Genomic DNA, 27,205 nt, shown 5'->3' with positions numbered 1-27,205 from the left:
TTCAATTACCAAGTCTGAACAAAACACTTATTCTGCCACAAGTGTATAGTTATCTGTTGTATTCAGGATAAATGCCAATATAAAAGGCTGTTTTGGGCATATTAGATACATATTATTTTGGACATTTTAAATGTTCACAAGCAATGCTTCCTTTAAGCGTAGCCGCATAGCGCCACCAGCTTTTAAATAAGAAAAACTGCACAAGTGCGGTAATTTTGAAGGGGCCGCGCACCCAAAAAATAAGTTAAAAGGGAACATTACTCACAAGTTTATAAAAATTACAAATTGATTTTTCAAAAGAAAAGGAAAAATACTCAAATTACTGTCAATTAGAGCGGGAAAGTGGGAGTAACTGGATTGCTCGAAAGAGCTGGTGTAGACTCGGTGGCCTCCTTTCTGTGCTGTACTATTCTATGATTCTAGGTCCACCGCTCAAACATGATTAAGAGTTAAATTGTTTTAAGTGCCAACAAGTAACAAAATCTCCAAAGCCCCCCAGCCCCCCCCCCCCTCCAAAAGGCTTTCACGAATAAATAGATCTTAGTTTTGCTGCTACAGCAGGACTCTCAATTCTCCGTTAGAACATTGTCCCTTCCTTAGGACTTGGCACAAGTAAGTCTAAACTAATACTTCAATGTGGTACTGTGGGAGTGCTGCCTTACCAGAAGTGATGCCCTTCAGCTTACCTTTGCAGAGAGTTCTCATGGTGTAACATCAAAAATAGTTCAACTGAATAGGCTGGGGCTTTTTTCTCGAGAAGAGAAGGCTGAGAGTTGACCGAATAGAGGTCTTTAAAATTATGAAGGGGTTCGATAGAGATGCAGAGAAGATATTTCCACTTATGGGGGGAGGGGGGAGGAAAGAATCCAAAACCAGAGGATACAAACAGAAGATAGTTACTAGTAAATCCAAAAAAGAATTCAGGAGATACTTCTTTACCCCGAGTGTGGTTAGAATGTGGAACTTGCTACCACGTGGAGTGGTTGAGGCGAATAGTATAGATGCATTTAAGGGGCAGCTAGATAAACACATAAGGCAGGCAGGAATAGAAGAGTTCGTTGAAGTAAGGTGGGAGATGGCCCATGTGGAGCATAAGCGCTGGCATGGATCAGTTGGGCTCAATGGCCGATTTCTGTGCTGTACATTCTATGTAACTGGCTATTCAGCCAATTATTGTCTGCTGCAGAGCCATTGCTGGTACACTCATCTACTTGTTCCTCACAAGCACCATTGCAAAAATTCGAGGCAGAACAAAATTCAAGTTCAAAAGAAAAATATGTGGTACAGCACACACATACGCCAATGTGCCATGCCACAAAGTACCAGGAAGACAGTTACTGTCACTTTGCAGGTTAAGATAGAACTGTAAGAAACACAAGGTAACCTTTTAAGGCTTTAATATTTGATACTATTTTAGCTAAAAGTTGCTAGCCTAATGTCCATCTAATTTTGATATTTAACTTTGAATCACAACAATGACTTGGGATGGCTGAAAAAAAAATGCCAGTTCCCTGGCTGCAGTTCTCTGCACACCAAATGCGTAATCTTGAGCTCTGCTGTCTGGAGAGAAAACACGAGGCTGGGCTTTTCCCCCAGAGGGAAAGTGAACACGTGGCAAAGGATCACCAGTACTTGACAGGGAAAAGAGGGAAATAATTGGTATTGAGGTCAAACTATTAAAATAAAAAGCTTATATTTGGAACTTTTATAAAATTACTTGCAACAGTACAGCACAATCTGGGGTTTATTTTGCAAGAACAAAATTAGCTGGGGAATGGGATTAGAGTTGCTTATTTTAGTTGAAGAGCTAGCACAGACAAGATGGGCTGAATGGCCTGCGGAGCTGTAATTCCTTTAGTTGTCCTCTACCAAACATCGACAGAGAATTTTTAGCTTAATCATCCAAAGGATGTCACATTTTTAATTAGTCCCTGCTCATATAATCCATATTCTGTCCCATTTGTTGCTGCCATCTTGTGTCCTTATTGTAACATTCTGGTTCAAAGTAAAATCACTCCCTGTAGTAGCGCGTTCCACATTTTCACCACTCTCTGGGCAATTAGGTTTCTTCTGAATTCCCCATTGGATTTCTTGGTGACTATCTTATGTTGACGGTCTCTAGTTTTGTTCTTCCCTACAAGTGGAAACATTTTGTGACACTTTCTTCCCCACTGCGTTTTTGCTTTCAAAGTCTTTTAAGTACAGAAAAGTGCTACATTAAAAAGCACACCTTCAGACAACACCTCAAAAGAAAATATTCCAATACTCATTGGGTTAAAGTCATGTAACTGACAACAGGAATATACCAAACAACTGTCCTGAACAAGTGAGACTAACCTGCAAGTGCCCTGGAGATTATACCCATTAAACAATTCTTTTAAGTTTAGCAACAAATCACTTTCTCAACATTCCCACCCCCTCCCCACATCCTGGGCCCAAGTTTCCACACGATAAAAAATGGGCGCCCCTCCGAGCTGGGCGCCCGTTTTTCGCGCCTAAAAAAAACCTCGCGATTCTGGAGCGTTCTGCAGCTCCTTGTCTGCCTGGCGCGGCGCCCAGGAGGGCGGAGCCTACACTCGCGCCAATTTTGTAAGTGGGAGGGGGCGGGTACTATTTAAATGAGTTTTTTTCCTGCCGGCAACGCTGCGCGTGCGCGTTGGAGCGTTCGCGCATGCTCAGTGTGAAAAAAACATTGGCACTCGGCCATTTTTGTAGTTCTTTGTAACTGTTTAATTTTTGAACATTTTTAAAATAAAAACACATTGCCATCAACACATCAGCACTTGCAGCCTTCTCACTGTCTCCTCCTCCTCCCTCCCCCCGCGGGAAGAACGGGGGCCTCCTCTCCCCTCTCCCCTCCCCCCCCCCCCCGCCGCCGCGGGAAAGAACGGACGCCTCCTCTCCCCTTGCGGGAAAGAACGGGCGCCTCCTCTCCTCTCCCCTCCCCTCCCCCCCCCCCCCCTCCGCGGGAAGAAAGGGCGCCTCCCCCCCCCCCCCCCGCGGGAAGAACGGGCGCCTCCTCCCCCCTCCCCGCGGGAAGAACGGACGCCTCTCCCCCGCCCGAAGAACGGGCGCCCCCCCCCACCCCGGGAAAGAACGGGCGCCTCCTACCCATCCCCGTGGGAAGAACGGGCGCCTCCTACCCACCCTCGCGGGAAGAATGGGCGCCTCCTACCCACCCCCGCGGGAAAAACGGGCGCCTCAGGCTGACTGCAGAATTCTCCGTGCCTGAAGCACTTTCACACAGATAGGAAGATGGTTTATTTAATCTTTTCTTTGCTTATAAATGTTTATTCAGGTTGGATTTATTTGTATAATATTTGTAGAAGTATAAATAAGGATTTATTGTAGAATTTAATGACTTCCCTTCCCCCTTCCCCCCACCTCGTTCTGGACACCTAATTTGTAACCTGCACCTGATTTTTTAATGTGTAGAACAGGTTTTTTCAGTTCTACAAAAATCTTCACTTGCTCCATTCTAACTTAGTTTGGAGTACGCTTTCACTGTGGAAACTTTGAAATCAGGCGTCAGTGGCCGGACACGCCCCCTTTTGAAGAAAAAATTCTGTTACAAAGTAGAACTGTTCTACCGGACTAGAACTGCAGAAAAAACAATATGGAGAATTGCGATTTCTAAGATAGTCCGTTCTCCACCAGTTGCTCCTAAAAATCAGGCGCAAATCAAGCGGAAACTTGGGCCCCCTATTACTGAGATTCCGTGCACTTGGTTCTGTGGACAAATCTAAAGGAGATTCATTAAACAAATGCTATACTTACAGTATGTTGTGGCCAGAGATATGTATCTAAAATAACTCACCAAAACAGTAGGAATGTGTTGTGGTTCTACAGTAAAAAACTTCTCATAGCGAACTACTGTTTCAAAAAACTCCAATGAAACTGATGCATGCTGGTACTGACTCACTCCAGATGTCACCAACTATAGGGACAGAAAAAGTGTGTTATATTTTCGAAATTAAACCATAATCGTTTATTAATTTTGGTCCATTCCTAGAGCACCCAGGCCAGAACATCAACCCTTTATAAATGGCATTTTTCTTATTCTTCTATTTATTATGTGGACTGGAAGAGGAGTACTCCCTTTCTATAGGAAGGGGGTACTGAAGTTTCATGTTCAGCCATGAACTCATTGAATGGCGGTGCAGGCTAGAAGGGCTGAATGGCCTGCTCCTGCACCTATTTTCTATGTTTCTATGTTTCTATAACACTCCATGATTGCTACAAAACGTCCTTTTAGCGGAGTATGGTGGCCATTCAGTTTCCCCTTTCCCTAAAGGAGCCTCCCCAGTAATGAGGCAGTCTATTGAGTGGCTCCACCACAAACTGGCAATTAACTCCGGAGGAACTTTCAAAAGGGAATTGGGCTGTACTTGAAGAGGACTGATTTGCAGGGTTATGGGGAAAAAGGGCTGGGGTGTGGGTCTAACTTGGACAACTCTTTCAAAGAGACGGCACAGGCACGACAGGCCAAATGTGACCCTTCTGTGCTGTAAGATTCTATGTGAATGAGCGACAAAGTACACATAATGCTCTCTTTCAATTGGGAAACAAATGCTCTCTTTATAATGTGCATACACCAAGGTGCAGGGCAAAACTATCGTTTCTAACCAAGTGATTCACCTGGACTAATGATCTGGGGACGCGAGTGCAAATCCCATCACGGCAGCTGGGGGAATTTAAATTCAATCAAAAAGCTAGTATCAGTAATGTTGACCATAAAACTACCGGATTGTCATAAAAACCCATCTGGTTCACGAATGTCCTTTAGGGAAGGAAATCTGCTGTCCTTACCCGGTCTGGCCTATATTTGATTCTAGAAACACACAAATGTGGTTGCCTCTTAACTGCCCTCTAAAATAGCCCAACAAGACACTCAATTCTTCAAAGGACAATTAGGGATGGGCAATAAATGCTGGCCTTGCTAGCAATACCCACATCCCATGAACAAATTTTTTAAAAAACCTGGATTAACAAACTATTTTACATTTAAGGCAACTGTGTACACACAATATGCCTCACCACTTTAAAAAAAAACTAGGTTTCTTCGTACTCCCCACAGAAACAGGGTGGACAAAATTCGGGGTGCCTTTTTTTTTTAAAAGCAAGCTCCCAATCCACCCTAATGCTCAGTTTAGGTAGATTACAATGAGGTGAACTACAGCATTGCTAAATACTCAACTGTGTGCATCATCTCCTGCAAGACACTGGCTTTTGCACTGTCTCCAGAGAAATGTGCACCGTGGGACACCGGGATAGCCTCTCCCAGCATGAACAGCAGCCTCAGAGCCACTTCCACTTCCATGAATCGTATACTCTGCCAGTTCCTAAGGAAGAAAGAAAAGTTGTAAGTTTACCAAGAGGATACAAAAGTAAAGCGCGGAGACAGATTGTGCAGCATAAATTAACTGCATCAATAAAGGCACACTTGTTCAGATCCGGTTATATTACCACAAAGTTTTCTGTCAATAGTGTTTCTCAAATCAATTTTTTGCGTGGTTTATGTAATGACAATCCAGCTGATGAAACAATTGCAGAGTCCTAAATCAGATGGGCTGTGGATCGACAGGCTCAGGCAATGTGGGAGCAAATTTTCCTCACACACACACACACAAACTCAAATTTTCCAATTAGCCAGACCACACCTACAAATATTCCTAGACTGTACCTGCAACTTATTTTAGGAGCGAAGGGAGTTAGGCTAGGTGGCATAACCAGGTACAACTGTAACAAAGATCATTAGCTGCTAAAAACAAAACTGTGAAAAGAAATGATAGGGAGGAAAGGTTGCAACAGAAACAATCAGATTTGCTGCTGCACCATGCATGCTACAGCAAGTGAGGGTCGACTGAAATGTGAGCTTCTGAAAAGGGCAGGTGACAACAGACGAGGAGGAGAAAGTTCCACGGGCAGAAATGGTGTATGAAGCTTGGTTGTGGGTGTTCCTTTCAGACTCTGAGGATCGAAATGTAGCAGCTTTGAAGGATCCTAGCAGAGATGGTCCGAAACTCCTACTGCACCGCTCCAGCCAGACTGGCAGAGAACGGACAGCCCAATCACATCCCTTCAACGCTGCAGGGCATAGACTTTGAATTCTAGTTTTTAGAATATACTGGCCTGCATAGCTTTGGTTTTATATACCGAATCCAGAAGCAAGATAGGCTAGTCAGCCCAACAAGACCACAATATTCTATCCATAGGATTGCATAGGATACACAGCACAGAAACAGGCCATTCAGCCCAACCAGTCTATGCCGGCGTTTATGCTCCACTCGAGCCCCCTCCCATCTTTCCTCATCTAAATCTATCAGCATACCCCTCTATTCCCTTCTCCCTCATATGCTTGTCTAACTTCTCCTTAAATGCATCTATACTATTCACTTCAGCCATTCCTGTGGTAGCGAGTTCCACATTCTCACCACTCTCTGGGTGAAGAACTTTCTTCTGAATTCCCTATTGGATTTCTTGGTGACGATCTTCTATTGATGGCCTCTAGTTATGCTCTTCCCCACAAGTGGAAAAATTTGTTCTATCAAAACCATTCATCATTTTAAAGACCTCTATTAGGTCACCCCTCAGCCTTCTCTTTTCAAGAGGAAAAAAAAAGAGACCCAGCCTGTTCATCCTTTCCTGATGTGTATACCCTCACATTTCTGGTATCATCCTTGTAAATCTTCTCTGCACCTTCTCCAGTGCCTCTATATCCTATTTATAATATGGCAACCAGAACTGTACAAAGTACTCGAAGTGTGGTCTGACCGAAGTTCGATACAAGATCCCTGGGCAGATACCGCCTTTGTCGACCACCGAAGTGCTTACCAAGTGATTGGTGCAGCCATCTTCAGGGCTTGGCTTCTCTAGTGGAGAACCGCAGCAAAATGGCCACGTCCTGGAGTTGAAAGTTTGGCTTTAGAAAAGTATTCCAAGTGAGGCAGCCCCCAGTACTTGACCATGGCGCTGCCACAGTTTGCCCATTCATTCTGCGTTATGGCATTTCAGAAAAAAGATAAGGAATACCAGAATATAGGTAGGGCCTGGAGAAGATTTGCCATAAAGTGCAGCTGATTTCTTTAGACCGGCAGGCAGACATAAAATGTAAAATTCATAAAGAGCTTCACAGGGCAGATGTTAGGAGGAAGTTTCCTCCTGGCTGGAAGTCTAGAAATAGGGGGCACAGTCTGAGGATAAAGGGTCGGCCATTTAGGATAAGAGATGAGGAGAAATTTCTTCACTCAGAAGAATCTTTGGAATTTTCTACCCCAGAGGGCTGTAGATGCTCAGTCGTTGAGTATATTCAATACCGATCGATACATTTTTGGATACTAAGGGAATCAAGGGATATGGGGATTGGAAGGAAAGCTGGAGTTGAGGCAGAAGATCAACCAAGACCTTAGTGAATGGTGGAGCAGGCACAAAGGGCCGGATGGTCTACTCCTGCTCCTATTTCTTATGTTCTTAAGAAGTCTGCACTCGACGAGGACCCATAGTACCGGTAACTACACTAGGCAGTAACTGGTCTTGTGCAGAAATTCCAAGTATGGACACACATCTTAACATGCTGGAGCACCAATACACTGCGTCAAGTGCCCCTTATGCCACACAGTTATGATTTACACAATAACCACACAAAACCTTGGGTCTGTTTCAAACAAGGACATCACTCGTATTAGTGACACTTACTCCAGCGTCGTGTTGAAGACCCTTCGGACTGCAGCTAAAAGTAACTCGGGTGAAACTTGCGCCAATCTGTCCAACAACAGCTTCAAATGTTTTCTGTACTCAAGAAACATGGCTTCATCTTCTCCCTAAAACCAAAATAATAAAGAGGGGAAAAAAGGTGCTTTTTTTATATACTGAAGATCACAGTCATACATTTGATTCAGTACCATTCCCAGTGAAACCAACCTGAATGCTATTTTCTAGTCAAATTAGACGGTGATATTATGTAGGCTGATTAGAAAACAATAACTGAGGTTAGAAACAGAACGTATTAGGAAGCATTCAGTGGGATGCAAATCTGCCTATGTAAATATATCTCAAATGAATTATTGTGCTCACATTTCATGTTTCTCTTCTTGACCCGAGTGTGCTTGATGTGGACATTGGGTGTTAAAAGATTACAATAGTTCTACCACTCATTATTTTTGTTCAATAGCAAGTCACTTTTAAAAATGAATCAGCAAAGAGAAGAACGAAACAAAGGCGTAATTATACATTTTGTTAAATGTCGTGTAATTTCCACAGAGTAAAACTGGATTGAAAATATACAGGTACTTTCCATCTTCTCAAGATACTGGAGGATGATTCTGGAGCTATGCCTAACTACAGCCAGGTTGTGATCACCAAACACAGTCAATGATTGAACTTGGGATCTCCCTGGTCTGTAAGAGTTGATAGAGACTACACCTGTGAACCATTGGGACAGATCTAGTGTGCCAACTTGCTACAAGTATTGATTATCTGTGCTAGCTTGCTATAAGTGTTGATTAGAGTGAACAGTTTTGCAGATGAATGCATTACTGCGCAGTGGACTTATTAGCAAAATAAGCTTTGCCTAATGAAAAGATACAATTCCATTCTACAGTGAAACATTTCACATTTGTACTCAATGGAATGGTAGAGCACAGAAGGAGGCCATTCGGCCCATCGAGTCTGTGCCAGCTCTTTTAAAGAGCAACCCAGTTAGACCCACTCCCCCGTTCTTTCCCAACATCCCTGCAATTGTTTCTCCTTCAAGTATTTATCCAATTTCCTTTTGAAGGCTGCTATTGAATATGTATCTACCACCCTATCAGGCACTGCATTCCAAATGAGAACCACTCCTTGAGTAAAAAAGTTTCTCATGTCATCTCTGGGTTCTTTTGGCAATCACCTTAAATCTATCCCCTCTGGTTGTCGACCCTTCAGCCAGTGGAAACCGTTTCTTTTTATTTACTCTAACTAAATCCTTCATGATTTAAACACCTCTATCAAATCTCCTCTTTGCCTTCTTTGCTCCAAGGAAAGACAGACAGACTTGGATTTATATAGCGCCTTTCATGACCACCAGACACTCCAAAGGGCTTTACAGGCAGTGAAGTACTTTTGGAGGATAGTCACTGTTGCAATGTAGGAAACGTGGCAGCCACTTTACGCACAAGCAAGCTCCTACAAGCAGCAATGTGATAATGGACCAGATAATATGTTTTTATTATGTTGATTGAGGGATAAATATTGGCCAGGACAGAGGATAACTCCCCTGCTCTTCTTTGAAATAGTGCCATAGGATCTTTTACATCCACCCGAAAGGGTTGAAGGGGCCTCGGTTTAATGTCTCATCCGAAAGGCGGCAGCTCTGACAGTGCAGCACTGGAGTGGAGTGTCAGTCTAGATTGTTTTGTGCTCAAGTCCCTGGAGTGGGACTTGAACCCACAACCTTCGGACTCAGAGGCGAGAGTGATTGATTTTATTCATTACAAAATACCCAACAACCCCAGGGTCGACACGTCTTGAAGTGCACAAATTTCTTACCTCATTTTCAAAATTGTATTCTTCATCATAGGTTAATTTCTTCATAACTGCATGCATAATCGCCTACATTCAGAAAAGAAATTGTCAGAGAATATAAACAAGTAACTAGGCACTTAAAATGTATAATGAGACATAAAAATTTGTACTAAATAGAAGCATGTGTAACTTACCTCAACATTGGCCTTTTGCTGTTCAGTCAGTGCAGGAAGCTGGAGAGAGAATTGCATATAAAGTTTATGAATCCAGATCACACACACTATGCTGATTATATCATTTTGTAAATGCTAGCCACATTATAATGTTATGCAGACTTTTTTAGTAAAGAAAGAAAGACTTGGATTTATATAGTGGCTTCCACGACCACTGGACGTCTCAAAGGGCTTTACAGCCAATGAAGTATTTTTTTGAAGTGTAGTCACTGTTATAATGTGGGAACATATTATATAGAACACAGGTTCACACCCAGTTTCCACTCTCAGCTCGGCTGTCAATGGAAAGGGACTCTAAAAGCCTCGTTATCCAGGCACACTTGCATGCAACCAGGTAAAGAAAAGTATTGGTGACAATGATCCCTGTAAGCTGCGCTTTGTTCTGCGTGGCCTGATTTTTTAGTGCGCAGTCCCATTAAATTTCCATGCACGCGTGGTATTTACAATGGGGAAACCGGTGAGCGTCCTTTCCCATTGCTGCGGGGCCGCGTGACTTAGAGGCAACATTGGTTGATGGCACTCCTGCCCTCCCTCAGCCTAGAATGCTGAATGTGATTTTTTTTTTTTTTAAAAAGGGCAAAAAGATAACCTTTGAGAAAATTTCCTATCTTATCTTTGTTGAGAGCGAATCATGTATAATAAAATATAGCAACGTTTCATAAACAGCAAGTGGCAATATATCAAAAGGTGGGATTAGTATCAATGTTCCCTTTAATTTCCCGTGTGCAGTCCCTTTAGATTTGCTGTTGCATCTGGTGTGGGGGGACCTGGGGACCTCGGGACCGGCACGCGCGGGGGGGGGGGGGACCTCGGGGAGGGATGCTGTTCAGTATGCAGGTATCATGCACAAATTAAACGGCACACTTGTCACACATCACTGTGATGCTAAGGATGACCACTTCACCATTTCCTTTGCATGCATGAAATATTGCCCAGTTCATGAAATATGAGTGCCATACAACAGCAAGTGAAATAAATCAGTCCCTGTTTAATTACCAAATTGAGTTGTACAACCACTGCAAATGACCTCAATTAAATAAATGCCAAAGAAAGTATTCTAGATAGCTATTGAAGCAACACAGAGTTTTGAAAAACAGAAATCAATTTAAAAAGAAAAGTCCGGCCAGCTTTACAAGTGAGTTTAGGTTTACGAGGACAAAAAGTTTCAAGCTTCAATTCGTGCACAATATTCATTACACACTGTAGGACACAAACATTTGGGATATTTAAAATGCAAGATCTAATCAAGATTTTGAGAAGCCTATTGCCCAGTTAGGTTGTTATAGGATAGAAAGGTCAACTTATATTTGTTGATAGCACAAGGAGGCTACTTTTAGCTCATCAACGTGGTTTTGCTTGCTCATTAACTTTTTCCATCATACCTGGTTTAGGTTTTTACATACAGCACAGAAACAGGCCATTCAGCCCAAATGGTCTGTGTTGCTATTTATATTCCATCCAAGTCTCCTCCCATTCCACCTACCTCATATCAGCCTTTCAGCATATCTTTCTACTCTCTTATCGCTCATGTACTCATCTAGTTTCCTTTTGAAAGCATCTATGCTATTCGCCTCAACCACTTCCTGTGGCAGTGAGTTCCACCTTCTAACCATTCTCTGAGTAAAGAAATTTCTCCTATTTCCCTATTGCATTTATTATTTTGTATTTTTGACCCCTAGTTTTGGATTCCACAACAACTTGTTCTATAGTTAATGTTAAATGATATCCCAAGTTAAAAGCTAACCAAATATTTGATCCACTTAAATGCAGCTGTTATGATGCACGTTTGTTGAAGGTTTGAGGAAATGCTACTGACAAGTTTAATCTATTTCAGCAAAGTTCGATATCTATTCCGGGAATGTCCTGCCACTAATGTTCCCTATAAGCAGCCCGGCCGCACAGCTCTCTGCTGGTCCCACGCAGCCCCGGACCAGCGTTTTCAATGTTAAGTTTTGGAATGGGCTGCGCAGCCCCCCTTAAAGGAGCTGTGCACCCCCCCAAAAAATTAGCGGGAACATTGCGGGCCACGCAAGGATTTTCTCTGATGCAACTGAAACACGAGTCAGCTTAATGTCATAAAAAGATCAACCCATGCGCGCGTCAAATTAGGAACAGATTAGGAACGGAATGGAGGAAAGTATACATTAGACAAATTAGCAACGCACCCAGAAATCTTTCAACTGCGTACAAAGGCAGTCATAACTTTTCCACAAACCTTTAATTGTGGCACCCACAAAAAAACACACTCCCCTTGGGTGGTCCGACTTACTTGTTTGAGTGTGTGAAGGTAGTCGTAACAGAAACCAATGATGTTGGAGGAAATATCGTCGTCTTCGTGCACCAGCAGCTTAAGCAGAAGAGGCACTTTCGCTTCCACGGCCTGAAGTGTCACCTGGCTGTTCTTCACATCCCCTGCTTTCACCAACTTACTCCAACTGGTAATCAAGGCCTGGCCCATCCCGTTAATGAGCTTGGAAAACCTCGCCAGGAAGTCAACATCTTCCTCCTGGACAAAAAAAGAATCAAATTATCTCGATGCACTGCAAAAGGGTGCAACCAATTGCTGTTAGAGGAGGTAAATCAGATATGTGTCTCCCAAAATTAAAAGCTTTTTGTCCATTGCACTGCATCAACACAATTTCTTAGTTTGTGTTACTTACAATACTTTAGAAACAGAAGAATCTAAGAATTAGGGGCAGGAGTCGGCCACACAGTCCCTCGAGCCTGCTCCGTCATGCAATAAGATCACGACTGATCTGATCTTGGCCTCAACTCCACTTCCCTGCCCGTTCCCCATAACCCCCGACTCCCTTATCATTCAAAAATCTGTCTATCTCCACCTTAAATATATTCAATGACCCAGCCTCCACAGCTCTCTGGGGTAGAGAATTCCAAAGATTAACGACCCTTAGAGAAGAAATTCCTCCTCATCTCCGTTTTAAATGGGCGACCCCTTATCCTGAAACTATGGCCCCTAGTTCTAGATTCCCCCACGAAAGAAAACATCCTCTCTGCATCTACCCTGTCAAGCTCATAAAAACATAAGAAATAGGAGCAGGAGTAGGCCATTTGGCCCCTCCAGTCTGCTCCGCCATTCAATATCATGGCTGATCTGATCATGGACTCAGCTCCACTTCCCTGCCCACTCCCCATAACCCTTTACTTCCTTATCGCTCAAAAATCTGTCTATCTCCGCCTTAAATATATTCAATGACCTAGCATCCACAGCTCTCGGGCAGAGAATTTCATAGATTTACAACCCTCAGAAGAAATTTCTTATCCCAGTTTTAAATGGGCGGCCCCTTATTCTAAGACTAAGACTATGTCCCCTAGTTTTAGTTCCCCCTATGAGTGGAAATATATTCTCTGCATCCACCTTGTCGAGCCCCCTCATTATCTTATAAGTTTCAATAAGATCACCTCTCATCCTTCTGAACTCCAATGAGTATAGGCCCAACCTACTCAACCTATCTTCATAAGTCAACCCCTCATCTCCGGAACCAACCTAGTGAACCTTCTCTGAACAGCCTCCAATGCAAGTATATCCTTCCTTAAATACGGAGACCAAAATTGTACAGAGTTTTTTTTGCAGCTCCTTTGCATCACCAAGAACTAGGTGCCTAGCACTGAATCCCTCTCCAGCACACCATCCCCATTGCCCAGTACAAATGCTTGTTACAAAGGCAGAAAATATCAGTATTTCTGATCTCCCATTTGCTCTAGTACTATGCCTAAAGAATACTGGTACTGCAACAACAGTCATGAATCACAAATCCCTCCCCAAACATCTTAAGTCACCTTTATATTACAGAATCACTTTTGAGTAGAAGCTTTCTGCAATAACCTTGGCACCTGGTGTGGATTCTACAACCATGGCAACAGCAACAATTTCAAAGTTGCAATTGAAATCCACCATAATTCTCCAGATGGCTGACAAGGTCTGTGCAGGCTAGTAATCAATAACTACACCTCTGGCCTGCGTGGGTAGGCAAGAGTGTTTAGTTGGCTTATCGTCAGAAATAAAATAGCAGCCAGTGGGCTGTAGGAATCAGGTTAAACCACCTTTTTAGGTGGTTCTTGTCACACTCCAGGACAATACCTTCCCCACACAGACTGATACGATTCAAGACGGCAGCTAATCACCACCTTCTCGAGGGCAACTAGGGTTGGGCAATAAATACTGGCTTTGCCAGCTATGCCCACATCGCATAATAGGAGGCATAGATTTAAAGTAATTAGTAGAAGGATTAGAGGGAAGTTGAGAACTTTTTTCATCCAGAGGGTGGTGTGGGTTGGGAACTCACTGCCTGAAAGAGTGGTAGAGGCAGAAACCCTCATCGCATTTAAAAAGTACTTGGATATGCAGTTGAAGTGCAGTAACCTACAGGGCTACGGACCAAGAGCTGGAAAGTGGGATTAGGCTGGATAGCTCTTTTTTGTCCAACATGGACACGATGGGCCGAATGGCCTTTTTCTGTGTCGTAAATTTATGATTTAATTGCATGTACCTTAACAGTATTACCACAGTGCTAAATGGTAACCACGCTTATTAGTCAAAAATATCTGCCTTATTACAACTTTCAAACTATCAGAGGGAGCTCATCCAAATACAAAGAAAAATGAATACTTGCTGTGAGTGTACTGTAGCACGGACCTGCTCAGTGTTGAAGAAGCCCGAAGCCAGTAGCACCTGACAAAGCGATTCTACAAGTTTAGTCTTATCAATAGGATCCATGCCTTTATTTACTATTTCAAATAGACAGTCACAGGCTTCCTCACGGAGGACTTCCACTGACATGTGACTGAGCAACACATTTACAAACCTAGAAAAGAAATAATTAAAGAGAAAATAAATTGTTGCAGACTGTGTGCTAGAGACAAACACACAATTTTAATACCCTACAGTAAAGCTTTCCTACATAATTTATCTTTTCCGTCGTGCAATACAACAATAAACTTCCCAACCTGAAACACCACTGCCAGTACATGTATCCAGACAAAAACACACGACATAACATAAGAAATAGGAGTAGGCCATTTGGCCCCTCGAGCCTGCTCCGCCATTCAATAAGATCATTGCTGATTTGATCTTGGCCTCAACTCCACTTCCCTGCCCGCTCTCCATAACCCTTGATTTCCTTATCGTTCAAAGATCTGTCTGTCTCCATTTTAAATATATTCAGTGACCCAGTCTCCACAGCTCTTTGGGAGATCTGGGAGCTAACGTTACCACATTTTTAAGTTCACACGGAGTGCCTGTTCTTTATTACTTATAGAGGTTGCAAATCTTTGGAAGTCTCTGCCCCAAAGGGCTGTGGATATTGAGTTGTTGAGTATATTCAAGGCTGAGATCAAATGATTCTTTGACTCTAGGGGGATCAAGGGATATGGGAATCGAGCGGGAAAGTGGAGCTGAGGTAGAAGCTCGAGGGGCCCTATGGCCTACTCCTGGTTATGTTCTTTTGCAGTTGTTCTGGTGGTAATTCTATGCACACAGACAAGGGAGGATACTTGCCTGAACTTCATTTACTGTTTGTGCAGTTATTACAATAGATTTCAATTCAAACATTATGTATATTTTCTACTTCTCAGACCTAAATGATGGAGATAGATTTTGAATTAAACCAGATAAATACACGAACATTAAAAGGGAAATGTCATTATATTTGACAATTTTAAAAAAAATTCAGTGTGACAATTATACTTGAATACTGAATTTTGGAAACACCGTTGCCCTGGACCCATGACACCACTGGGCCCTTCATGATCAGATCGCATCATTTAAACAATGAAGTATAAATCAAGGATTAGTCATCGTACAGAAGATGACAAGTTAAATGGAGAAACATACCAGCAGAAAAGTTTAAAATGAGAGCAAGCGATTCTTCACTGCCAGCCACACCATGTCTGGACAATTCGCGGGCCGACTCTGCAATAAGACGACCATCTTGCTCTGTAGCAACCTAACTTCCTCTCCTGGACACCACAGTATTCAATGCCGTACACAAAGACATTTAACTTTCACGGAGTATAAAAAAGTGTGCGAGTTTCAGTTTGAACCTGCCGTTCTCCGGTTTGCACTACAGGCAGGGTTTGAGACCAGGAACCAGACCAAATCACGGCCCCCACCTCACTTTTCCTTATGTGTCCCATGCACAACATCCCTTGCTCCCCCTCCCCACTGGGCCACTGCAGAAGGAGCTGGTGAAATTTGAAAAACTAAAGTATTGCACACATGGGATAAGAATACAAGAAATAGGAGCAGGAGTAGGCCATTTGGCCGCCCTAAAGCCTGCTCCGCCATTCAATAAGATCCTGGCTGATCTGATCCTGGCCTCAACTCCACTTCCCTGCCCGTTCCCCATAACCCAAGACACCCTTGACTCCCCTATCGTTCAAAAATGTGTCTATTTCCACCTTAAATATATTCAATGACCCAGCTCCACAGCTCTCTGGGGGAAAGAATTCCAAAGATTCACTACTCTGAGAAAATAAATTCCTCATTTCCATTTTAAATGGACGACCCCTTATTCTGAAACTATGCCCTCTAGTTCTAGATTCCCCCACGAGAGGAAACATCCTCTCTGCATCTACCCTCAGAATCTTATATGTTTCAAGAAGATCACTTCTCAATTCTTCTAAACTCCAATGAGTATAAGCCCAACCTGTAATTTTTGTCCAATACAGCTTTAGTTTAATTCAGCTAGCCCCACAAAGACACCGACCAGGGAAGCACACTTGTGTGGGAAGAGAGAAGTAGTTGTTTTTTTTTAAAAAAGTAGAATTTGGGAGTGAAGCTTCATAACAGCCAGAGAACTCCCAAGCTCAAGTTTTTATCTGGATCGAGACCAACCATGAGGTCCGACTTCAGATTTTGCTGTGTGGGCCCAGTAGATTTTGTTTGCCAAAAAAATTGTGCAAACTAGAGAAAAAGAACTTGCATTTATATAGCGCCTTTCATGACCTTAGCCGCGCCCAAAGCACTTCACAGCCAATCAAGTACTTTCGAAGTGTAGTCAGTGTTGTAATGTAGGAAATGCAGCAGCCAATTTGCACACAGCCTGCTCCCACAAACAGCGCTACTTGTTATAATCCATTAACCAATCTGATTACCTCGGACCACTTTTCTAAAGGAAGCAATTCACACCAAATGATGGAGTATTACAAAGAACTCTAATGGGTCCTATTTGTATAAACAAAGATGCTTTTCTCTGACAAATGATTGAGAGAGAAACAATTTTAATAGAAGACAAAAATGCGTTCAAAAACACGTACCTGTCATTTGCTATCAGATTCAAGTCAATCCAGGAGACAAAGGCTCCGACAACCTCAAGGCACTGACATGTTAGTTCAGAGTTGGTTTGCTGATAGGTGTGCAGGATCTGATACCAGGACTCCACGAGATTTGGTATACATTGTTCCCTCATTGCATCTTTTATTAAGGTATTTCGCCTACACTCCTGGAGAGTTACAGAAAATATTCTTTAACAAATCACTATACAATTGTTCTAATAAAGCACTAAGACTTGCATTTATATAGCGCCTTTCACAACCTCAGGACTCCCCAAAGTGCTTTTCAACCCAAAGAAGTACTTTTTGAAGTGTCATCATCATCATCATAGACAGTCCCTTGGAATCGAGGAAGACTTGCTTCCACTCCTAGAGTCCTTTGGTGGCTGGACAGTCCAATGCGAGAGCCACAGACCCGGTCACAAGTAGGACAGACATTCGTCGGGGGAAAGGGGCGGAGAACTGATTTGCTAGGGCGGTCTTCGGTCAGGGACTCCCAGGTGTCAGTGGTGATGTCTCACTTTACCAGGGAGGCTTTGAGGGTGTCCTGGTAATGTTTCCGCTGCCCACCTTTGGCTCGTTTGCTGTGAAGGAGCTCCGCATAGAGCAACTACTTAGGGAGCCTTGTGTTTGGCATGCGAACTATGTGGCCTGTCCAGCGAAGCTGATCGAGTGTGGTCAGTGCTTCAATGCTGGGGATGTTAGCCTGGGCGAGGACACTGATGTTAATGCGCCTGTCCTCCCAGGGGATTTACAGGATCTTGTGGCGGCATCGTTGGTGATATATCTCCAGCGATGTGAGGTGCCTTCTGTACATCGTCCATGCCTCTGATCCATACAGGAGGGCAGGTATTACTACAGCCCTGTAGGCCATGAGCTTGGTGGTAGATTTGAGGATCTGGTCTTCGAACACTCTTTTCCTCAGGCGGCCAAAGGCTGCACTGGCGCACTGGAGGCGATGTTGAATCTCCACATCAATGTCTGCCTTTGTTGATAAAAGGCTCCCGAAGTATGGGAAGTGGTTCATGTTGTCAAGGGCCGCGCCGTGAATCTTGATGACTGGGGGCCAGTGCTGTGCGATGAGGACCGGCTGGTGGAGGACCTTTGCCTTACGGATATTAAGTGTAAGGCCCATGCTTTCATATGCCTTGGTGAATACATTGACTATATCCTGGAGTTCAGCCTCAGTGTGCACAGACGCAGGCGTCGTCCGCGTACTGCAGCTCAATGACAGAGGTTGGGGTGATCTTGGACCTGGCCTGGAGGCGGCGAAGATTAAACAGCTTCTCACTGATTCTGTAGTTTCATTCCACTCCAGCGGGGAGCTTGTTGACTGTGAGGTGGCAGCGAGGAAGATTGAGAAGATGGTTGGAGCGATGACGCAGCCCTGTTTGACCCTGGTCCGGACGTGGATGGAGTCTGTAATGGAACCGCTGGTAAGGATCAAGGCCTGCATTTCGCAGTGGAGCAGGCGGAGGATGTTGACAAACTTTTGAGGACTTCCAAAACAGAGGGAGGATGCTCCATAAGCCTTCACGGTTGACAGCGTCAAAGGCCTTTGTAAGATCAAAAAAGGCCATGTGTAAGGACTGACGGTTGAGGAGATCTCTAGCGACAACTTTCCCAGTGGCTGATAGCAGGGTGATTCCTGTGGTTGCCGCAGTCGGACTTGTCCCCCTTTTTAAAGATGGTCACAATCAATGCATCTCGGAGATCTCCCGGCATGCTCTCTTCCCTCCAAATGAGAGAGATGAGGTCATGTATCCGCGGCATCAGCGCCTCTCCGCCATATTTTAGCACCTCAGCAGGAATTTCATCAGCACCTGTAGCCTTGTTATTCTTGAGCTGTTTTATGGCTTTGCCTACCTCGTGCAGTGTTGGGGTTTCACTGAGGTGGTGGCGGGTCGCATGCTGCGGGATGGAGTTGAGAACACTCGAGTCAAAGGCAGGGTCTTGATTGAGGAGATCTTCAAAGTGCTCCTTCCAGCGGGCCCTGATTGCCTCGGTGTCCTTGATGAGTGTTTCCCAGTTCTTGGCCAGGAGTGGGGTGGGGCCTTGGGAGTTTGAACCGTAGATGGCCTTGACTGCAATGAAGAATTCTCGCATATCGTGGCTGTCGACCAGTTGTTGCATCTCCTGTGCTTTCTCCTTCCACCACCTGTTCTTTAGGTCCCAGGTTTTTTGTGGGACCTCAGCCTTGAGCCATCTAACGTTGCTTTGCAGCTCCTGAGTTGGGTTGTTGCTCGAGGCTCAGAAATGCTCTGCGCTTACGATCTATTCGTTCTTGGATCTCCTGATCATTTTGATCTTGATGATGAGAAGCTTCTTCACTCAGAGTTGTTAACCTATGGAATTCTCGACCACAGAGTTGTTGAGGAAGGAATTAGATATGGCCCTTACGGCTAAAGGGATCAAAGGAGAGAATGCAGGAAAGGAGTACGGAGGTGAATGATCAGCCATGATCTTATTGAATGGTGGTGCAGGCTCGAAGGGCCGAATGGCCTACTCCTGCAACTATTTTCTATGTTTCTACGTTTCTGTGTTTTCATCAAACTTCACAGGCGCTGGTTATGCAGACCTGGAGGGCAGACCAAGCGCTGTGGGCATTCAGCATCACAAGGTCATCAAGGCACACCAGATTAGCTGTGAGGCGCTGGCTGTATAGGGCACTCTTAGCTGAGTCTTTAAGTGCCCTGGCATTAACTTTTTTGCGGCACTGCTTCTGCTGTCCCCTCTGCTTTGGGGCTATGTTTATATTGATGATGGATCGGATTAGGTGATGGTCCGTCCAGCAGTCGTCAGCTCCTGTCACACACCCTTGTGACCCCTGGCTCGGACGATGACGTAGTCGAGCAGGTGCCAGTGTTTGGAGCAAGGGTGTTGCCACGATGCCTTGTATTTGTCCCTCTGGTGGAACAGGGTGTTGGTGACGAGGAGTTTGTGATCTAGACATTTTGTCAGTAGGGTACCACTGGAGTTGGCTTTCCCTAGCCACTTTCTGCCAATCACGCCTCCCCAGAGGGCTATGTCTTTGCCGACCCTGGCATTAAAGTCACCTAGGAGGATCAATTTGTCGCCCGTGGAGACATGGGACAGGGATGTCTCGAATTTGGAATAAAAACCCTCTTTAGCCTCATCCATTGCATCGAGTGTTGGGGCATACGCACTGGTGACTGTGGTGCATTGGTTCCGGGATAGGGTAAGGCGAAGAGTCATGAGTCGTTTGTTAACCCTGCAGGGGAAGTCTTTGAGGCAACCAGTTCATTTTTGATGGCGAAGCCAACTCCATGAAGGCGGCGTTCTTCCTCTGGTTTTCCTTTCCAGAAAAAGGTGTAACTTCCACCATGTTCCTTGAGCTGGCCTTCCCCTGCCCGTTGGGTCTCGCTTAGGGCAGCGATGTCGATGTCAAAACTTCCAAGTTCCCGGGCAGCTATGGCGGTGAGGCGTTCCGGCCTGTTGCTGTTGGAATTGTCCACGAGGGTCCTGATGTTCCAGGTCCCGAACTTCATATTAGCAAAGTGGAAGATGCCTGTGCGCGAGTTCTTTTAACGTGGAGTGGCCGCTGCACACTGACAACCACACGAGCTTAGCTGAGCAAGGTCTTGGTCCCCAGTGGCAAGGGGGTCCAAGAAGACTGGAGACCAGGCAATGCTGGAAAAGCCTAATTGCCTACGGCGAGATGTTGGTCGCAAGCTCGGCGCCGAGTAGCGCCACTGATGGTAGATGGCCCGAGGCTTGGTTGGGGGGGGGGGCAGGCATTAGGAGGGTCAGTTGTCCAGTGGGGTTCCGAGGGATGTTTTGGAAAGTTTCTTCCAAGGTTAAAAATTTGCCCAAAAGTTTCCAAGTTGTTTTAAAAGTTTGAGTTTAAAACTATTTCCAAATTTTAAAAAAAGTTATACAGGTTGATTGAAGGTTTAGTAAATAGATTAAGAGTTGATTAAAAGTTATAGAAAAAAAGTTCTCCAAGTTGATTAAAAATTTTAAAGTTTTCCCGAATTGTTAAGAAGTTTAAAAGTTGATTAAAAGTTTAAAAATTGAGTCCCTTCGGCCGGTTCAGCGCCGGTTTAATGTCTCATCCGAAACATAGAAACATAGAAAATAGGTGCAGGAGCAGGCCATTCGGCCCTTTGAGCCTACACCACCATTCAATATGATCATGGCTGATCATGCAACTTCAGTACCCCACTCCTGCCTTCTCTCCATACCCACTGATCTCTTTAGCCAAAAGACAGCACCTCCGACAGTGCAGTGCTCTCTCAGTACCGCACTGGAGTGGCAGCCTAGATTTATGTGCTCAAGTCCCTGGAGTGGGACTTGCCCACAACCTACCCACTGAGCCACAGCTGACTGAAATATAGCAACTTTATAGACCCGTCGTGTACTTTAGTGACAAACAAGCTACTACAGATTACACCCATAGAGGATCAAATTCATGCTCACCATTCTTACCTCTGCTGTATGAACAATGTCCCGATCGACAACTTCTGCATCGATAGCCATAAGGGTTCGCAGGTAGAGATCAACTCCTCGAGGGTTAAGGCCAACGACTGAGAGAATATCGAAGAAGAACTTGGGCCACTTGGTAAGATACTCCGTTAAAAAAAGCAGAGCAAAGACTTGAGCCGCTTTGTTGCGAATAAAAGTCTTCTCCGGGTGCAGATTCACCATCTGATGGGGATAATGGTCAACATTTAAGAGGACGCTCAGCAGCAGACTTTAACGCACCTGCTCCCCACAGAATCAAGAGTTTGTGACACAGTTTGATAAAGTCAAAAAGCCACTTTGGTTGCAGTTAATAATTACGGGATAGCAAATTTAGCAAAGAAAGTAACAACCAATTTTTAAAAATCTGAACAGATCCAGATATTCCCTCCATGTATCTTTGATATCCTAAAATCATACAACAACCTTTATTTATATAGCGCCTTTAACGCAGTAAAATGTCCCAAGGTGCTTCACAGCAATAAGACAATTTGATAAACTTGACATCGAGCCACACAAGAAATTAAGGCAGATGACCAAAAGCTTGGTCGAAGAGGCAGGTTTTAAGGCGTAGCTTAAAGGGGGAAAGAAAGGTAATGAGGCAGAGAGGTTTAGGAAGGGAGTTCCAGAGTTTAGGGCCCAAGATGCTGAAGGCACTGCCACCAATGGTTGAGCGATTATAATCAGGGATGCTCAAGAGGGCAGAATTTGAAGAGTGCAGACATCTCGTGGGGTTGTGAGGCTGAAAGAGATTATAGAGATAGGGAGTGGCGAGGCCATGGAGGGATCTGTAAACAAGGATGAGAATTTTGAAATTGAGGCGTTGCTTAACCGGGAGCCAATGTAGTCAGCGAGCACAGGGGTAATGGGCGAGCAGGACTTGGTGCGAGTTAGGTCACGGGCTGCCGAGTTTTGGATGACCTAAAGTTTATGTAGGGTAGAATGTGGGAGTCCAGCCAGGAGTGCGTTGCAGTAGTCAAGTCTAGAGATAACAAGGGCAAAAATATAGCGCAGAAGGAGGCCATTTGGCTCATCGTGCCTGTGCCGGCTCTTTGAAAGAGTGATCCAATTAGTCCCACTCCCCCTGCTCTTTCCCCGTATAATAAAGTTAACTGTTCAATGGTTACTTGCAAGAACCACAGACAATTTTGAAAACCTATACATTCCTAGTCACCTGAAGAGCTTCAGGATTTTGAGTGTATAATTATAGGCAGGGCAATCACACTACTCACTTGGGCCTGAAGCCAGGTCATCATGGTTTGTCTAATGAGTTGATGTTGTGCTTCAGTCAGAACAGCATACCTGCAACATTTAAAAAACATTCACTTTCTGTACACAACATTCGCACTTACAAGACATATCTAACACAATAGAAATTTAGGTGAATTGACTTTAAATAGCACCATAGTTTGCAACAAGTAGTCACGTTGAAGTGCCACAGTATCCCGTAAACACCAAAATCTGTAACACCATACACCTTAAACATTCACTTCCTCCACCATTTGCGCACCATCACTGCAGTGTGCACCATCTACAAGATGCACTGCAGCAACTCCAAGGTTTCTTCGACAGCACCTCCCAAACCCACGACCTCTACCACCTAGAAGGACAAGGGCAGCAGGTGCATGGGAATGCCACCATCTCCACGTTCCCCTCTAAGGTACACACCATCCTGACTTGGAAATATATCGCCGATTCTTCATCGTCGCTGGGTCAAAATCCTGGAATTCCCTCCCTAACGGCACGATGGGAGCACCTTCACCACACGGACTGCAGCGGTTCAAGGCAGTGGCTCACCACCACTTTCTCAGGGACAGTTAGGGATGAGCAATAAATGCTGACCTTGCCAGCGACACCCACATCCCATGAACTAATTTAAAAAAACATTCCGAGTGAACATATTACTAGGTAGATTTTCTTTTATTAAAAAAACAAAGACATGCATTTATATAGCACCTTTCACAACCTCACGATGTCCCACAAAGCTTTACAGTCATTTAAGTACTTTTTGAAGTGCAGACACTTTTGTAATATAGGAAACACAGCAGCCAATTTGCACACAGCAAGGTTCCACAAACAGCAACATGACAATGACCAGATCATCTGTTTTAGTGATGTTGGTTGAGGGATAAATATTGGCCAGGACACTGGGGAGAACACCTTTGAAATAGTGCCATGGGAGCTTTTACGTCTACCCGAGAGAGCAGACGTTGGTTTAACATCACATCTGAAAGACGGCAACTCCAACTCCAACTCCAACAGCGCAGCACTCCCTCAGCCTAGATTTTTGTGCTCAAGTCTCTGGAGTGAAACTTGAACCCACAAGCTTCTGACTTGAGAGTCGAGCATGCTACCCACTGAGCCACAGGTGACAATCTATTATCATGAATCAGGGCACCCCACCGGATACATACAGCAGAGTCCACCATGCCTAATTTCCCTATCAAGCTCTTATCATATGCAAGTAACTATAAAGAGCATCGCTGCTGCTGGTGACCTGGTCTCTCACTGGGATCAACAAATGAAGACTTGTAGTTGAAAGCTCACCTCCAAATACATAGGGCAAGTTTATCCTTTAAAATACTGATTTTTTTCCTGTATTTTGATTATGTGTAGCTAGTTGCAGTAAGCAATGACCGTCACGCTCGCACTTGAGATTTACGCTTGATGTCCACAAGCATGACCCTGAGCTTCCGGTCGCTTGCCATTTCAATTCTCCATCCCACTCCGACCTCGGCCTCCTACACTGTTCCAGTGAAGCTCAACGGATTCTTGAAGATCAGCGACTCATCTTTTGATCAGGCACCTTGCAGGCTGCCGGACTCAACACGGAGTTCAACAATTTCAGATCATAACCTCTGCTCCCATTTTTGCGGACAGCGGGTGCTGGTAATGATTCCGCTGTCCAGTTAATCTCTCCTGCCTTCCACCCCATCACAGACCTTCCCTTTTGTTCTTTCCTCCCTTTCCCCAGCCTCTGTAGTTGCTTAAAACCGGTTACATCTGTATCATTTTCCTGTTCTAACGAAAAGTCACAGACCTGAAACGTTAACTTGGTTTCTCCCTCTCTCTCTACAGATGCTGCCTGACCTGCTGAGTGTTTCCAGCATTTTCTGTTTAGATTTGAGATTTACAGCATCTGAAGTATTTTGCCTTTCCATCTTTATGTCCTCATCCAGAAAGTTCTTAGAACCATGCCAATCAGACATTTCCCAAAATCAGATTGAAATGCGGCTTGACAGGTTCCATTAGAACGGTGGACATAGGAATTTATAATGGAAAAAAGATCATAGGAAGTGTATGCAGACACAAGATTATGTAGATTCACAGATTAAAACAATGCATACGTCAACATATCGACAACGCAGTAAAATACAATGATGGAGACATTGATAAGAATTGCTACAAAAAGTAATGCTGATGGATGTTTTCCAATTTTCTGTGTTACTGTCACCCTCATCACATTTCCTCTGTCAAGACCCTTCACTCAAATGCAATATCGAGCAGGATCAGGCAATTTCAGTGTCACTCACAACGGCCATGCATCGCTGCTGAAACCAACACGCTCAGTACAAAGCGACAGAAAACACCATTCATATAGCAATTAACAATTAGGGAGTATTGATATTTCTGTAGCATTAGCAATCTTCTCAACATAGTGCTTTCATCTTATTGAACTCAAAAGTAGAATCAATAGAGACGGAGAGAGAGTGGGGCAGAGAGAGAGAGAGAGAGAGAGTGGGGCAGAGAGAGAGAGAGAGAGAGAGTGGGGCAGAGAGAGAGAGAGAGAGAGAGTGGGGCAGAGAGAGAGAGAGAGAGAGAGTGGGGCAGAGAGAGAGAGAGAGAGAGAGTGGGGCAGAGAGAGAGAGAGAGAGAGAGAGAGAGAGTGGGGCAGAGAGAGGAGAGAGAGAGAGAGAGAGAGAGTGGGGCAGAGAGAGAGAGAGAGAGAGAGTGGGGCAGAGAGAGAGAGAGAGAGAGAGAGAGTGGGGCAAGAGAGAGAGAGAGAGAGAGAGTGGGGCAGAGAGAGAGAGAGAGAGAGAGAGTGGGGCAGAGAGAGAGAGAGAGAGAGAGTGGGGCAGAGAGAGAAGAGAGAGAGAGAGTGGGGCAGAGAGAGAGAGGAGAGAGAGAGAGTGGGGCAGAGAGAGAGAGTGGGGCAGAGAGAGAGAGTGGGGCAGAGAGAGAGAGTGGGGCAGAGAGAGAGAGTGGGGCAGAGAGAGAGAGTGGGGCAGAGAGAGAGAGTGGGGCAGAGAGAGAGAGAGTGGGGCAGAGAGAGAGAGAGTGGGGCAGAGAGAGAGAGAGTGGGCAGAGAGAGAGAGAGTGGGGCAGAGAGAGAGAGAGTGGGGCAGAGAGAGAGAGAGTGGGGCAGAGAGAGAGAGAGTGGGGCAGAGAGAGAGAGAGTGGGGCAGAGAGAGAGAGAGTGGGGCAGAGAGAGAGAGAGTGGGGCAGAGAGAGAGAGAGTGGGGCAGAGAGAGAGAGAGTGGGGCAGAGAGAGAGAGAGTGGGGCAGAGAGAGAGAGAGTGGGGCAGAGAGAGAGAGAGTGGGGCAGAGAGAGAGAGAGTGGGGGCAGAGAGAGAGAGAGTGGGGCAGAGAGAGAGAGTGGGGCAGAGAGAGAGAGAGTGGGGCAGAGAGAGAGAGAGTGGGGCAGAGAGAGAGAGAGTGGGGCAGAGAGAGAGAGAGTGGGGCAGAGAGAGAGAGAGTGGGGCAGAGAGAGAGAGAGAGGGGCAGAGAGAGAGTGGGGCAGAGAAGAGAGAGAGTGGGGCAGAGAGAGAGAGAGTGGGGCAGAGAGAGAGAGTGGGGCAGAGAGAGAGAGAGTGGGGCAGAGAGAGAGAGTGGGGCAGAGAGAGAGAGTGGGGCAGAGAGAGAGAGTGGGGCAGAGAGAGAGAGTGGGGCAGAGAGAGAGAGTGGGGCAGAGAGAGAGAGTGGGGGCAGAGAGAGAGAGAGTGGGGCAGAGAGAGAGAGAGTGGGGCAGAGAGAGAGAGTGGGGCAGAGAGAGAGAGTGGGGCAGAGAGAGAGAGTGGGGCAGAGAGAGAGAGAGTGGGGCAGAGAGAGAGAGAGTGGGGCAGAGAGAGAGAGAGTGGGGCAGAGAGAGAGAGAGTGGGGCAGAGAGAGAGAGTGGGGGCAGAGAGAGAGAGTGGGGCAGAGAGAGAGAGTGGGGCAGAGAGAGAGAGTGGGGCAGAGAAGAGAGTGGGGCAGAGAGAGAGAGTGGGGCAGAGAGAGAGAGTGGGGCAGAGAGAGAGAGTGGGGCAGAGAGAGAGAGTGGGGCAGAGAGAGAGAGTGGGGCAGAGAGAGAGAGTGGGGCAGAGAGAGAGAGTGGGGCAGAGAGAGAGAGTGGGGCAGAGAGAGAGAGTGGGGCAGAGAGAGAGAGTGGGGCAGAGAGAGAGAGTGGGGCAGAGAGAGAGAGTGGGGCAGAGAGAGAGAGTGGGGCAGAGAGAGAGAGTGGGGCAGAGAGAGAGAGTGGGGCAGAGAGAGAGAGTGGGGCAGAGAGAGAGAGTGGGGCAGAGAGAGAGAGTGGGGCAGAGAGAGAGAGTGGGGCAGAGAGAGAGAGTGGGGCAGAGAGAGAGAGTGGGGCAGAGGAGAGAGTGGGGCAGAGAGAGAGAGTGGGGCAGAGAGAGAGAGTGGGGCAGAGAGAGAGAGTGGGGCAGAGAGAGAGAGTGGGCAGAGAGAGAGAGTGGGGCAGAGAGAGAGAGTGGGGCAGAGAG

The 27,205-nt window shown here is 45.4% G+C and overlaps 1 protein-coding gene across 7 annotated transcripts in view; it reads right to left on the bottom strand.

Moving 5' to 3' along the window:
* Nucleotides 1-27,205, bottom strand: part of xpot (exportin, tRNA (nuclear export receptor for tRNAs)) — a 62,676-nt gene that overhangs the window by 29,573 nt on the left and 5,898 nt on the right. For 6 of the 7 annotated variants that reach the window (XM_070900281.1, XM_070900284.1, XM_070900279.1 and 3 more), the window contains exons 5-14: nt 22,739-22,808; nt 21,465-21,692; nt 17,010-17,194; nt 14,389-14,557; nt 12,004-12,240; nt 9,696-9,734; nt 9,526-9,588; nt 7,696-7,820; nt 5,198-5,342; nt 3,818-3,937 (exon numbers count right to left, since the gene is read on the bottom strand). In XM_070900281.1, the coding sequence (XP_070756382.1) occupies nt 3,818-3,937; nt 5,198-5,342; nt 7,696-7,820; nt 9,526-9,588; nt 9,696-9,734; nt 12,004-12,240; nt 14,389-14,557; nt 17,010-17,194; nt 21,465-21,692; nt 22,739-22,808 (1,381 nt within the window). The remainder of the gene's footprint in view (nt 1-3,817; nt 3,938-5,197; nt 5,343-7,695; nt 7,821-9,525; nt 9,589-9,695; nt 9,735-12,003; nt 12,241-14,388; nt 14,558-17,009; nt 17,195-21,464; nt 21,693-22,738; nt 22,809-27,205) is intronic. The other variant, XM_070900286.1, reaches the window with a different exon arrangement.

The sequence above is a fragment of the Pristiophorus japonicus genome, chromosome 15 (genome assembly GCF_044704955.1).
Source record: "Pristiophorus japonicus isolate sPriJap1 chromosome 15, sPriJap1.hap1, whole genome shotgun sequence".
NCBI classification, from domain to species: domain Eukaryota; kingdom Metazoa; phylum Chordata; class Chondrichthyes; family Pristiophoridae; genus Pristiophorus; species Pristiophorus japonicus.
The sequence above is the reverse complement of the archived record's forward strand: the minus strand, read 5'-3'. Positions and strand labels throughout refer to the sequence as shown.